Source organism: Tamandua tetradactyla, chromosome 26 (genome assembly GCF_023851605.1).
Source record: "Tamandua tetradactyla isolate mTamTet1 chromosome 26, mTamTet1.pri, whole genome shotgun sequence".
In the NCBI taxonomy this organism is placed as follows: domain Eukaryota; kingdom Metazoa; phylum Chordata; class Mammalia; order Pilosa; family Myrmecophagidae; genus Tamandua; species Tamandua tetradactyla.
The window spans coordinates 39,171,651-39,187,028 of record NC_135352.1 but is presented as its reverse complement, the minus strand read 5'-3'; the positions used below and the strand labels follow the sequence as shown (position 1 = coordinate 39,187,028).

General features: G+C 36.5%; 1 protein-coding gene across 7 annotated transcripts in view; it reads left to right on the top strand.

Moving 5' to 3' along the window:
• The window catches only part of LOC143669956 (uncharacterized), a 197,028-nt gene extending 188,782 nt beyond the window's left edge, over positions 1 to 8,246 (top strand). For 3 of the 7 annotated variants that reach the window (XR_013169154.1, XM_077144609.1, XM_077144608.1), the window contains exon 4: positions 7,967 to 8,246. Coding sequence is in view for 4 of the 7 variants with exons in the window: in XM_077144609.1 (XP_077000724.1) it covers positions 7,967 to 8,119 (153 nt within the window). In the remaining 3 variants the exon portion in view is untranslated. The remainder of the gene's footprint in view (positions 1 to 7,966) is intronic. The other 4 variants (XR_013169148.1, XR_013169147.1, XM_077144611.1 and 1 more) reach the window with 2 other exon arrangements.
• Positions 8,247 to 15,378: the final 7,132 nt, after the last annotated feature.

Here is a 15,378-nt window from a genome sequence, read left to right as displayed (position 1 = left end):
CCAACTACTGGGCTCCTTATTATAATCTATATAATTTGGTTTACTTGATGTAGTTGTTTGAATGATTTATGCTACTGATAATAGAAGCTTATACATTTCTTAAAGGGAAGTATGGGCCAACAAGTAGACTGTTTTAATTCACTTACAAACCAGTTTCCACTAGGAGCAACTTAAGTCTTTCATATAAATCAGAAATGCCTGTCTTTTCCAAACTCTTGTACAGCCCATTAAAAACACACCACGATTAAAACAATTGGCAGGAACTTTGGATTCAATCTTTTTGCCTCCTCTCTTGCCTCATACATCTATAGAAATGGTCGAAGCATTTAATTTTTCAGCAGTTGTTTTCAACTAAATATTTATAGCAACATGAAAAGAAGAGGAGAAAAAAACGTGTTCCCGTGTAAGAATCAATAAATTAGACAGGAAATATTGGTAGCCTTTCATCCAGCCTGTGATTCAGGCACTGATAGAGTGGAAGAAAGAATGAGAGAAGCGGGCGGCCTGGGACAGAGCCTTGAGTGACTCCAAACATTTAGAAACAAGATAGAGGATGAGGAGCTGTCAAAGTTGACTGACCCTGAAGTGCTATTGAGGTAAGAAAACTATGACCCTTTGTTCTCACAGATAAACCAAAAGAGAATGTTGGATTCTGAAGGCGAAGATTAAGAAGCAGTATCTGGGGGAAGAAGTGGATCAAAGTGTTCATTTTTTGGACTTGAGCATATTTACAAATGGATAGGAAAGACCCATTAGACATAAGATGGAGAGGTTGAGAAGGAAGGAAACTGAGATCCCATAGGGGAATTGTTTATGTGAGTTTTATATATCAATGTTTACTGTATGAAAAATTAAAACTAAAAATTTTTAAGGATTTAGTTATTAATCCAAACCAAAAGTAAATTAGTGATGGGTGACACTGTTTTACATTTTTATAAATCTCTTTACAGTTTTGCTTAATAGAAGACAGCTGGTTTCTCACATCTGCCTCTGCATTTAATCTGCTGCCATATATTGCTTTGACCAACATATACAAAGAAAATTTGGACTCACCCAACATTCTTTTTGATACTACACTAAAACTCAACAAGCAGGAGTTTCTTAAAGGCTACCTGCAATACGAAATCTAAGATCCTATTATTGACATTTTGAACTCTAAAATCCATTTGCCAAACTACGCTTTGAATAGTTAGTAGATCTTCTAAGTCTTGACAGATTTTATTATACCATGTCAAAATATCACACGTGCTCATGCTATCATTTGTGGCAGAGTAAGTCATTTCTCCCACAAATAAACACTGTCGGCCTAACCCCCAATTCTGTGGGTGTGGACTCACTTATAAGTAAGGCTTTGAAGAGCCTGTTTAGAAAAGGCCAAATTAAGTAAGGGTGGGCTTAATCCAATATACCTGGAGAAGAAAGCTAGAATGAGACACAGATGACTGAGCAGGAAACTTGAAGCCAGAGGGGCCTAGAGACAGCGCAGCTGGTGGGACAGCAAGCCACGACCACGACACCACAGACTTAGAGAAAGCATGGCCTGCCAATACCCTGATTTGGAACTTCAAGCTTCTAAAACTCTGAGACAATAAATCCCTATTGCTTAAGCCAACCAGTCTGTGGTATTAATTATAGCAGCCTGGCAAGCATACGTGTCACCGATTGCATCAGAAACACCTATAAGTATCGGGGAGCTGTCATGCTTACAATGGCAGGTACAAGTTTCCTGAAATTCTAATATTTACTCAAAAGTTAAAATTTTATTGTTGGTAATAAATACTGTCATTTGTTTTCCTTGAAGTGACAGGTTCTCTTAGTCCATTTTCAAGAAAATGTCTGCCAGATACCAAGTCAGAATTAACATAGTTTGTCTGTCATTCTTTTGAGTGAAAAATGGTGTTTCATGTAAAAAAAGCTCTGAATTGAAACAAAGTGTTTTTCTTCAAGACAACTACCAATCTTTACCATGCAGTAAAGTGCATTATGTATACTTCTTATATTACACAAAACACCTTATATTTCATTATATTATAGTGCATTATGTATGCTTCTTATATTACACAAAACACCAAAAGATGCATACTCAAGAGTTGAGGTAAAATAAAATTAATAATTTTTACTGTTTCATCAAAGTTATTTTTAAGTGAAACTTTTTCTTAAAGTGCAAATGTCTTCAGTTGAGGAATATAATGATGATTAGTTTGGTGAAACTATCTTTATTATTGTCACAATATCAGAACTTCTACCCATCACTGATTTTGTCCTATCAGTACAAATGTCGAGACAGTGAAAAAGTTAATTAGTGATAGCCAATCATTTCTGTCTTCTGCTTATTAGAAACCTGCAGTAAGGTGCAGCCCACACTTAGGGAAAAGGATTCACTGGGGTCCCTTTTAGAAGCTGCTTAGCACAAAGCTCATTTCCAGCATGGCCAGAGTACAAGGAAATAGGTGGGGGAACATATTCTTTCCATCTCAAGGAAATAGGTGGAGGAACATATTCTTTCCATCTCCCTGGAGGGCACTTTGGCAGTACATATCAACTTGAATCATCTTCTTGTGCCCTGTGACATGGCATTTCTATCTCCAAGAAAGAATGCATATGAAGATACGTAAAAGATAGTCATAATCACACAAATTGTACTAGTGAAAAACAGAAAGAAATCTAAATGCCTAATAATAGTAAAATAGTTTTATAAACAATCGTACATTCTGGGAGTATAAAATTTACAGCTGTTAAAAACATTTTTGAAAAATTTTAATAACAAAAGGAATTACTTGTGATTTATAGTTCGTTGGGATGTATACACTGTATGATCCTACTTTTTGTCAAACTTAATGCTTGCTCATGTGCATTGAAACCAGGTTTGAAAGGATAGAATCCTAAATGTTAACACTGGCTTCTTTTCTGTGACAAGGTTATGAGAACTTGTTTTTCATCTCTATTTTTTTTCAGTACTTTCTAATTTTTCTATAATGAGCCTATATTTTGGTTACTCAAAATATACCCTATAGAAGACCTATAGAAAATAAATAAGTAAAGAAATATTTAACAATCAACAGAAAAGAAACTTTGATACAAATGATTTTAAGATCAGCTATAAGAAAGCATAATCTCTGTTTTAAGCTGCTATGTTTATGATTTCTTTTTCTGTATTTAGTATGATAAAACATGAGCTGAAAGGTGCATTGTTTTAAATAGGCAACTATAAATAAAATTTGGGCTGATGAGAGTGAGGGTGGAAGGAATATTTCCGATAATCTAAAGCTTATCATTGAAAAGTTGATTATTATTTCTTCCTGGATTCCCCAAAAAGGGGACAAATGACAGGTTCCTCACTAAGCGAATGCCCTGCCCTAGCATTTAAGTGATTTAAAATGTTGCTTCCAGTGTAAATAAAGTGCTTGTGATAGATTTCATTGGAATTCCATCCAAAAGGTTTTTTTTTGAAAGAATGTTAGTTCAAGATACGTTGGCACTATTGAAGTGAAATCACCCATTCCACCCCGAAGGGCTTCTCCTCACGTCAGCAGCAGGAGTGCTTACATCTGGCTAAGTGGAGCATGCCCCTTGGTAAAGCACACAGGACTTTTTAAGGGGTCTTTATAACATCTCTTTACTGAGTATGTGCTATTTTAAGACTTGAAAATTGTGGAGCAGAGAGGGTATTTTTGAAACTATTTGATAAAAGAATAAATTAATTCAGATTTGAACTGAGTAGTTGCAAGCAAGGAAAGAAAAAAAAGTAGACCAACGCATTCTTAGTAGGTATTGTACAAATCCCCTGAAGAAGTTTCGTTCTGTGTTACATTCTCATATGATACATTCAATGTTAGGTTGCATCTGGAGTTCCACAATTGCCCTGTTATGATGGTTTTTAGTAGCTGGTTTCTTAAAATATATCTTTGGAAAGTTTCTACCCTATGTTAAAATTTGGAGCGGGATCCATTCCCAAGCTTAATGCCGAGCTGCGTAAGGACTTGGCTGGCTCTATATCAGGCTGGAGAAAGCTCCTATTGTGATCAACTAAGCAGAGCCAACTATTAATAATGTCAGAATCCCATTCTGCAAAGCAGAGCGATACTTGGTCAGAGTGATTCATGCTAGCTGGGCATGGGCAAAGCAGTCTGAACAGTGTGGCTGAGAGTCCTGGACTGCCATTGAGTCCACTGCACTTGTTCACACAGTGGAAAGTATCAGAATTCATGCTGCAGGCTGCTCAGCCTCGTTGGTTAATATTTTGCTGTGTCCCAAGGAGAAGACTGACTGTTTTAATGTGGGAAATGGAGCCTTCTGTGCTGCCTGTTCTGGAGAAAAGAATGTGGTGTCTAAAATATTACTTTCTGAACTTTCTGTACTGTATTTATACAATTCTGACTCTTTAAAAGGCTAAATTGTGTTATGGCTAAACCAGTCAGTGATAGACCCGATTTGCTGGATGAGAAGCCCTCTTCCCCATCCATGTGTAGTTTCCTTTGTGTCGTGCATTCTTTTCCTAGTTTCAGCAAACCTTCGGCAGTCAAGCATTAACCGTGGGAATCATTTCTTCACTGACTGTATTACACAATTATTTTACACTTGGAAATGTGTTTACAGTCATGTGGTGAAAAGCAAGGGTGCAGAGTGCATCCAAAATAGTATCCAATCCTGCCTTTGGGTTTACTTCTTAGAGCCTCCATTTCCTCATTGCTGAATGGAGATAATATTCAGTATCACATGGGATGGTTTTGAAGATTAACTAAAAGTGTATTGCATACTGTCTTCTAATTAGTAAGTACTCAGTAAAAGACAGCTTTTGGCCAGATAGCCAGAACACTTTGTTTCATTTAGTTGCACAGTTGGTAAAAAAGGCAGTATTGAATTTTAACATTGGACCATATAAAGGCCATCTTTATACGTACTCTTTATATACACTTCCTGAACTCAAAATTAACAAAAAATGTCAGTGAGAACAGGAAGAACAGATAAAGTAATGTTTTACATTTATTTAAAAAATTGCAATCTTCCATAAGAAATACACTTTATGTCATAACCTTGTCTACACATACATACCCACTATACATATAACTAAAATGAAAATTTAATGAATCAGTACTCTTCATTGTGTGACATACTCTATTTTCTCTCTCCCCTTCCTTTCCTTTCCTTTCTCTTTACTTTCCCTTCCCTTCCCTTCCTTTCCTTTTGTTCTTGTTAGAACTAAATTGATTTCATACTCACTAATGGTGCATAAATGGCAATTTAAAAACACCAGTTCAATGGAGAGTACATTAATTTATCACACAAATTTTGTTTAGTATTGATTAAGTGCCGTTTTATTTGACTTGTATTTTATAATTTTTAATTTTATTAATGGATCTTGCCTCTAGAAAATGGGAAGGAAAATAACAGTTGCTCATAATATACTGTGTACCAGATATTATCTATGCTGTTTTATATGTATATATATATAATACATATTTTTTTATCTCTTTAATAATCACAACAATCCTACCACTAGTCCTATTTTATAAAAAAAGAAACCAAAGTTGAAAGAGACAAAATATTTTATCTGAGAATACTAACCTACCAATTTTTGACTGTCTCTGAATGCAAGAGGCTAACTAATCCTAAAATGTAACAGTGATAAATCTATATTTATCTTTTATCTTTGGGCTACTCTAAGGTGTATTCATTTCTTTAAATTAAATTACCCATCCATGATCTCTTAATGATAGAATTTGGGTTTATATTATAACACAAACTTAGGGGAAAAAGTCATGCATTAATTCTGTTTTGTATAATCTGAATGAAGAGTAGCCCTCACCCAGAAGTTCCCTGAAATATTAAAAAAATCAGGCCAATATTATTTTTTTGTGAAACAGAACTTCTTGCCTTGGGATTATTTTGTTTTATGAGTCTAAATACAATAGTTTTTAGTTTTTTGCCCTCCTTAAAGATACTATTAGAAGAAACAGTACCAGAACCTGTATTCCTTTTTAGTAAAAACAAGAACTTTCATAATATAATCATAGGCCTAGAATTTTTAGTTTGATTCAGTGTTTGAAAGGATGATCAAACTCCAAGTTTATTTTTTCATAACTTTTTTTCTCCTACAGATTCTTCCCCACAGAGGATTAACTACAGACATTTGAAGTTGTATTGTTTAAATATCTTTGAATTATTTTTGTTTAAAAATGTCAATGGGTATGATAGGAAAAGTACATTTTTTCCCCGTAACTTCAAAACAACTGAACAGAACCTTTGGACTGCAACCAAGAATTGAATGTTTTAGCTTTAAGAAGATTTTCTTTTCTGGAAAGTAATGAATGAGTCTTTTTGCAAGCTTAACTATTTCAGGTTTCGATTCTATGACTTCCAGTATTCTATGATATAAAAGATCATTAAAGTTTAATGAATAAATAAGCATAGTTTTCTTTCTAAGATCTCACTCAAGTCTGAAGTCATATAAACTTCAGATTCACATGAAACTTCTGTGTACATGAAATACGTGATGTTTTCAGATGTATAAAGCACAGCGTTCCAACTGGTTAATGGCTACTTCTTCCCACTTTGCATTAGTGAATGACAACCCTTGAGGATAGCTTGCCTTGGCTAGTGGAATGGGAAGGTCACAGTTTTTTACATGCTTCTCATGGGAATTGAGAAGAGCTCCATCGTTTTGATCCCACTTGAGAAAACACACCATTATTCAGGGATTTTATTGGAGCAGGCCATGGGACACCTTGGAGACTGGCCATGATCCATAGTTTCTAAGACTTTGTGTTGGAACAGTTCACTCCAAGGGTTTGCTTTCAGACTCAGTGAGTCATGCACAGCAGACGGATCAATGCTTTAGGAATCAGAATTCCCAGGGATGTCTTGGGAGCTCTGGTAAGACCTCCAGGTCTCCAGGGCTCCCCACACTCCCCGAGGCGGGCACCTGCTACAGAGCAGCATGAGCTAGGAAGCTACGTACATTCCTCAGCTCGCAGTGCCTGAGCTGAAGCCTTCTCAGGTCTTCATTTGTGGGCATGACGAGCCAGGGGAGGATGTTAAATTTGCAAAGGCAGATCTTAAATAGAAGTGATTTTTTTTTTAAAGCATTCTTGAAATTTTAAAATACATACTGGCTCATTTTTTTTCTTCAGACTGTCTCCTTGTTAATACAATCAATATTTGTAGATCCTATGTAAGAACATAATACATCCCTTTTGACTTTCCATTCCAAGCCAGTTGTATCTATAAGGCAAGTGGACTCTTTTTAAAAGGAGGAAATTTGTTGAGATAAGATGAATGGTAAGTGTCACTAAGAGTTAAATGGTGACTCACTTGATAGGTGGAGGTTATCAGAAGGAAAATATGGAGTGATAGCTTAGTGAACCTATTGAGGGTCTCCCTTTGTTTTCTTATTTTCTGAAGGCTTCTTTGTACTTTCTGATGAAACAAAATTTGTGATAATGTATTGTAATCCATGGAAAAAATATCGTATCAGCTTTGGTGGGAAAGAAAATACTCTCTTCTTATTTATTTAATACTATTCGAAGTGATTCTACTGAATACGTGCACTATATAAAGTGACATGAAAAATAGCAGGCTTTTTCAATATAATAATTTGTGATTTTTATGATCATAATTAAATATTTAATGATTACACAGAAATAAAGGAGCAATGTGTTTAGAATTGTACTCTTGGAATATTAATCTGGCATCATTTGACCTAAGAAGGGAGAGAGACTGGGAGTGGAAAAAGTAATTTCATTTTTAGTGATGAACAGTATGTTTTGCAAATTGGCATTCAGCATTACATTTTTATAAGACAGCTATTTGGTAGAATGAAAAGACAGGAGGAGGAAAGAAAAAAACACCAAGGCTGTGGTTAGAATGTGCTCTTTAATTAGTCAACATGGGCCAGTCACTTTACCATGCTAAAATTTAACTTTCTGATTTTTAAATAATAATTAAATGCCTTTTATTATCTTTTCAGCCCCAGAATAAAAGTCCAGGATTGGGAGGTAATCGTGATTTCACCAAGAGGAAATTGCCTTTCATACTTAGTAATGTCAGTGCTACCACCTCCAGCCTGAAAGAATCTGAAGCACCAACCCTAAGCAGGCCATTCTGCATGGTGTTAATTTAGTGATCTCATCAGTCTTCTTCCGATGCTCACTCCTTCTCCCTGAAGCCTCTAATTCAGCCTATCTGGACTCGTTACTCTTCCATTAAAATACGCTTTCTTCCTTGTCTGAGTCATTGTCTCTCTCTGCACTAATCCTCTCTTTATTTCTGCCTCAGCCATCATTCCTATTTTCTGGACAATTTCTGATTCTTCAGTTCTCAGTAGAATCCTCTGAAAGTATGGTGAGACAACCCCAAATCAGAATATTTACATTCAAATTCTGAATCCTTCTTTTTTAATAAGAGCTGACTTCAGGCAGGCTACTAGTCTGGGTGTTTTCTTCTGTTAAATGGGGATAATGTAAAGATATACACCTTTTGGCTTATTATGAGGTGTAAATGAGATGTTACATATAAGATGCAGACTTAGTGCCTGCCATAACTTTTAAGTATTTAATAGCATTATGAATTCCAGAGCCATCTGTGTGGCTGTACCATAGCATTTTTCTCCCTGTCTTGGAATTGCCTACTTAGAGAATATTCTCTCTACACTGCCACCTTCATACCCCAATTAGACTATGTAGTCTCTGAGGATAGAAACTGGGTCTTGCTTACCAATATGTCCAGAACACCTAAAGATTAGCCTTCCTCATGGTGGGAGCCAAATGAAGATTGAGAGACTGACCACATGGCTATTCTACCCTACAACCTAATAGGAGAAATTACCAGACAAAAGTTCTAATCCAGAAATATATAGCCAACCAGAATGTTTTTGGAGTTGAATTTTTATCAACTTAGAAGTTCTGAGCACATTTTAAAGTATTCCTTTTAATGAAGCATTAATGGAATTCATTAAATGAGTCTCCTTGGTGACAGAAGGTAAACCTGCTCTGTGATAGGTTGTCCTTTGGAGAATGTTGAGGATTGAATCATGTCCCCCAGAAAAGGCATTTCAGGTCCCAAACCCTGGTCCAGTGGCTGTGGACTGATTTGTAAATAGGACCTGTGAAGATGTTATTGGTAAGGTGAGCCCAAACTGAATGATGGTGAATCCAATATGGCTGAAGTCCTTATAAGCAAAGGAAATGGGCACAGTAGAAGCCACAGGGAGCAGACCAAAGAGGGAAGTCAACGGAACCATGATGAGAAAAGAGAAGATGCTGCCATGGGCACCTGCCATGTGACAGAAAAGCCAAAGATTAAGGATCATTGGCAACCAGTCCCAAAATGCCATAGTCTTTAGGCAGAAAGCATTGCCTTGCAGTCCACCTTGATTTTGAACTTCTTCTAGCCTCAGAATTGATGGTATAGGTCAATAAATTCCCATTGCCCAAGCTGACCTATTGCATCGTATTTGTTTTAGCATCTGGGAAACTATAACAGATACTAAATTCTTTGCAGGTGTGTATTGATAAAACAAACTGACAGTATGCCCAGGAATTCTTTATTTTGGAGCTCACTGATAAAGGAAATATAAATTGATCATCAAATTTTGGTTAAAGTATCCAAGAAAAATAGTCTGTTCTCTGTTTTCTAAAATCTCACAAGTACTTCAGGACCAAAAAAAGCCACCTGTGGAAAATTCCATGATGAAACATATATAATTTTATTTTTGCCATCACAACAACAACAGGAGATTATACAGATTAATGTCCGGGAAACCAAAGTTTCCAATTGAATATAATCATTCTCACTTTTTGGAAAGAGAGGTAGGGGTAAAGGAAGTGATTTTCTCATTCATTCAGGGTTAAGCCAGGTATCTTGTAACCTACTGTCTTCTTTAATGATGTAAACTTTTACTCAAAACTGCTCTCCTCCTGTATTGCCTACCAGGTTAGCCTTATCATATTCCCCTGGTCATCAGAAATTTGGAGCCATTTCACCCACTTTAACTTCTCCCCACTCTCCAGATCGTTGGGTGTGTCTCCAGGTATGATTGATTAAAATTCCAGATCATTCTTGAGTGATCCTCTCTCTTCAGTGCAATTGCCACAGCAAAAATGTAGCAGCCCGGGGACCATTTGCAGATGGGTGTTACTGAAGTTAGGACAAATCTATACCAAGTTCATTTCCCCTAAAATGTCTAGCCTGATGGATAACCCTCAACTGAACACATATGGTCATGATTTTGTGGCCAGGCATTCTGGATGGTTGTGCAAAACATGTAGAACTTACCATGCAGATAAAACATACTAGATTATATAGTACTTAAAACAGTATCATGGTAAGGATAGGAAAAATGTATGTTTACAATTTGACATAAAATTAATATCAGTAGAGTGTGTGGAGCTCTTTCAAATGAGTCGTGGGTGAGAAAATATGGCAATGCTGTAAAAAGTATAAAGAACTTTTCTAATTAAAAACAATGTTTACATTTTCTAGCCATATAGTGATTTAAAAATAGCTGAGATCACCACCTACTCTGATTCTTTAAACAAGCATTCAGTTGCATCAGTGATTGTGGCTTAGTCAGACAATCTTGGAGTTCTTTCTGTGATTTAGCCAGTGATATTGAACAGACTCTAAAGTAAGAAAAGAAGGGAAACTGTATAAAGTAAATAAACTTAACCAAGCAGAAGATACATGTACCCAGAGAATTCAACAATTTAGAAGATTTGTCTGATTTTTCTAAGTCCGAAAGCAATCTGTATTAATTATAACAGAAACTTGTCTTCCAAGTTAAAGAATGTACATGTGTGTGATTAAAAAAAAACCTTTAAAAAATGAGCTGAAAAATTTAAAAGGCCCTTTGAAGAAATCACAGTATCCTATAGTCTCTCTCTTCATTCAGCCTCTGAAAATATTTTAGTCTATTCACAAGTATAAATGTACAGTATTTATACCGTAAAGGGGGGAGTGTAAAAATATACACTGAAACTTAACCACAACACTATTTTGTATATAGCAAAATTGTGTAAATGATCACAGTTGATGAAACAAGCTAACAATCTTTATTTTGGACTTCATAATTAATAACCAGTTTTCATCAGAACAATGTCCAAGGAACAGCCCTGGTTCTCTCTTTTCTAAATGCTATCCAAGTTACAAACTAGCTAACAGACTTCAATACAACAGTACTGTCCTCCCTCCAGCCAATGTTTCAGTGATGCCAAATGCAGCCCTACATTAACATGGGGGCTCATATCTTAAACTTACAATAGTTTTTCACTCAATAAAACAATTGTTTTTTTTGCTAGGTAGGATGGGAATGATGCTAAGGGAGGGAAAAGGGAGAGAAAGAATGCAAACTGGCAATAAGTTAATTAAAATAATAATAACATCAGTCTTTTTTCATTGGAAATATGCACTCCAGTCATGCCCAAATGGTGAAGTGTGCAGATCTCCTGATAAGACTCGGGACCACAGTGAAGGTGGGATGAATGCTTACCGTGTGTGACCAAATGGGAGGAAGCAGTGGTGAGGCAGGGAAGGAGAAAAACAACTCACTTCGTGTCTGGAATAATGAGGTTGGATCTCTTTAGTAATGGTTTTTGTGTTAAATTTGGAGCTTGGACTCACCTTATACCTGCTGTACAGAAATGCCTTTTGGCTCAGATTAACTTGTGATGACTCAGTTTGGCACCTCTTCCCCAGGAGAAGTGTTCACAGGTCCTTCCCAGTCGTGGGGGCAGTTAAGAGTCAATTCTCAAAAGCCTTAGGGCGCAAACTCACTTTGCACCCTGGCATTCAGGGGACTTGCCAAAGCCCATAAGGTAATGACAGTTAAGTCATGGGTGGCACTTGACTCTACCATGACCCACTTTAATACACTGTGTTGAAGGCAGTGTTTAGGTGTTAATTTGGTTTATTACAGCAGAAAAAGTATTGGGAAGATAGCATGGGACAAAATGCTTCCAAAATATATAGGGCATTTCGTTAACATTACAGATATTTAAATTGGAGGACGAGGTTCTTGGCTTTTTCTGATACCAAAGAGAAAGAAGGGAGACAGGTTAGTAGTAATTCCCATACACTATGCAGATTATTATGATTAAAACCTCCTAAGTAAACTGTGCTGCTGGGTGTCCTTTACATTTGGTTTTCTCGAAATCCCAAATGCTTTTAAAATTCAAAAGCTGTACTACTGGTCTACAAAATCCAAGAGAACCAGCAGACCAGAAAAGGAAACCTGGCTTAATAAGAATAAACAATTGATTCTGCTTAAGATGGATGTGAATTGTCAAAAGAAAGGCCCAACGCAGACGAATTTCAATCTTTCCAGACCCTGTCCCAATTCTTCTGCTTTTCTTTTTTCCCTCTGACAGCTCCCTGAAGTTTGCAGTCTTTCCTGACAATTCTAGTAGCTCAGCTCCCTTCCTCAGTAGTTCTTATTGTCCCCCAGTGTGATTTTTGCCTCGTCCCTCTCTTCCCAAGAGGTTGTTATAACATTTTCACCAATGGTAAGAGTAATTACCTTTTTTAAAAATTTTAACATTTAAAAGCTCTAAAGGCATACCTTTTAACATTTTGTTTTACTTTATTTTATTTGTTTGGTCTTGTTTTTAAGAGAGATAAAGTGTGGCATAATGTGTTATCTTCTCCTGACTAGGAGCTCCCCAGAGCAGAGACACAAACACGGGCTTTGAAGACAAGCAAGGGAGGTGCCAACTGCAGCTTGTTTCTCATTGTACTGTGGCCATAGGCACACTCTCCGGGCGTGGCTATGAAAGGACTGAATTACGTGATGCTTAGTAAATACTAACCGTCCAACAAAATTTTAAATAAGTTTAATTTTTTATTGTTAGGAAGGTAAGATTTGAAAGAAGTGATTTAAAAAAAAAACCTATAGAATTCTGTACCTTAAGCCATATTTGTCACTAACATGGTAACTTTAAGATGGGAGCTTTTTTTTTTTTAATTATGAACAATGAAAAAACATTCAAACCTTCTTGACATGGTTACAATCAATGGCTCACAATATCATCACATAGTTGTGTATTCATCACCGTGATCATTTTTTTGAACATTTGCATCTCTCCAGCAAAAGAAAGAAAAAAGAAAAAACTCATACATGCCATACCCCTTACCATATTTTTTGTTGACCACTAGTATTTCAATCTACTCAATTTATTTTAACCTGTTTCCCCCTATTATTTATTTATTTCTTATCCATACTTTTTTACTCATCTGTCCATACTGTAGATAAAGGGAGCATGAGACATGAGGTTTTCACAATCACACAGTCACATTGTGAAAGCTATATCATTATACAATCATCTTCAAGAATCAAGGCTACTGGAACACAGCTCTACAGTTTCAGGAACTTCCCACTAGCCACTCTAATACACCATAAACTAAAAAGGGATATCTATATAATGCATAAGAATAACCTCCAGGATAACCTCTCCACTCTGCTTGAAATCTCTCAGCCACTGACACTTTATTTGTCTCATTTCTAAGATGAGAGCTATTTGTGATCCTGGTCTCTCCACCAGCCTACATCAAATAACTTAGAATCCTCACATTCAGCCATTCTCCAAGTTCTCTTAGCTATAGAGAGATTATTATATATTATATAATATAATATATAATATATATATATTGCTATATATATATATATGTATTATAGCAATTCTATAGCTATAGGTGAAATAATCATTACATGGATCAAAACAATCTCTTCATTATCCTTCCTGCTTTCCAGTAACACCGCATGCCCTTGGTTTCCCCAGAAAGGGATTGTCTTTAGCCCAGCTCTGATTAGCATTCTTTTAAGCAAAACTCCTTGCAAATCTTAAATCCTTAACTTAAATTCTTGAATGAAGTTAAACTCTTCATTCACAACCCAGTTTGTGATTATTTGCAGTTTGTGATTATTCTCTAATCACTTTATGTTTGCAAGTTTGTCCTGTGAGTACCAGGGCCTGAGCTTAGGGTTCTGATGAAAGCTTTTCCTACAATCAAAGGTTTGCCACTGTCTCATGTGCTGACCCCTGCTCTCCATCCCCTTCCAGATAGGACTAGTCCCTTGTTCTGTGCTTCTTTCACAGCGTTTATGTTTTGCCAAATATAATAATCAGGCATGCATCTAAGGCTTCAGAACAGGGACTGTTGTCTTATCAATGTTTCCATCTCCTTGCCATGTGGCCCGGGTGCTTGGACCCCGGTGATCCAGAGATGTTTGTGGGATATCCAGAGACAGTAAGTGATGGGCCCTTGGCATTGCGCCTTGTCTATATGTCTGGCTGAAATAGTAGGTATTTTTCATATTTAATCTGTAGAAACGGCTCATGTTTACTCTTTTCTATTTATCAAATGGAAAAGTAATTGTTATTTCAAAGACTTGAAGAGAAGTGTATCTTTTATCTCTTTGTTCGAATTAGAAAGCACTAGCCTGCTTTGAAAGCATATGCCAGGAAAACCGACTATCATTATGATAAGATAATTATGATTGCAATAACCAGCCTAACAGAAATGTCAGATGCTCCTGTTTTATTTTTCACATGATAGAGCTGAGGCCTGTTTCAGGATGATGTTTTCAGGAACCAGCACATATTTTTATTTCCCTACATGAATCTTTCATCCTTTTACTGACGTTTATTCTTTTTATGCAATTATCCTGAAAGGAAAGCTTCTGGCCAGGCAAAATGATTGTTGTCTGCCTCTAAAGAGACATTCGTATCTCATCACTTAGCTTTCAAGTTCTATGATCAGGAACCCTCAGGCCCATTTTTAAGTAGGTTTCAGGCTGGTTGGGCTTCACTGTCTCCCAAAATGTCCAAAATAAGATTATATGCTGGGCAAGAGCAATTTACTGGAATATATTCAAGCAATAAATCTGGAGCTTTTTGTCCAGTCACTGTTTCTTCCAAGCTTTGTGGCAGAAAATTAAGCCACAAGAGCTTTGACAAATTAGATATTGCTGCATCTAATTGTGTATGTTTAAGCTTATCACACTGAATTGCAGCATTGTAAGTGACTATTATACCAACAAGGCTTTCGTTTAATCAGTGCAGTGCCATTTAATAGCAATTAATCACCCAACTGAAATGTCATATTAAGGCCAGAGGAACTTGAAGTCTAAAAAAAAGCCTCTGATAAATAGAGGGAAAGAGCTTGCTGTGCCAGGGAAAGTCCTGTGCGCTTTGCCAGCTTTGTTAGAAGCTGGTAGAACCTCGAATGAGAACAAAGTCTTAACTTTCATCTCATACCAGAAACAATTTAATTCACTTGGTTCAGAAAGTGGTCACTCTCTCAGCACTTTAGAGAGCTTCTGACTATAAACAGGCAACTCCTGCCCGCAAAATACTTGAAATTGGTGGTGCGTTTTACAAGTGCACA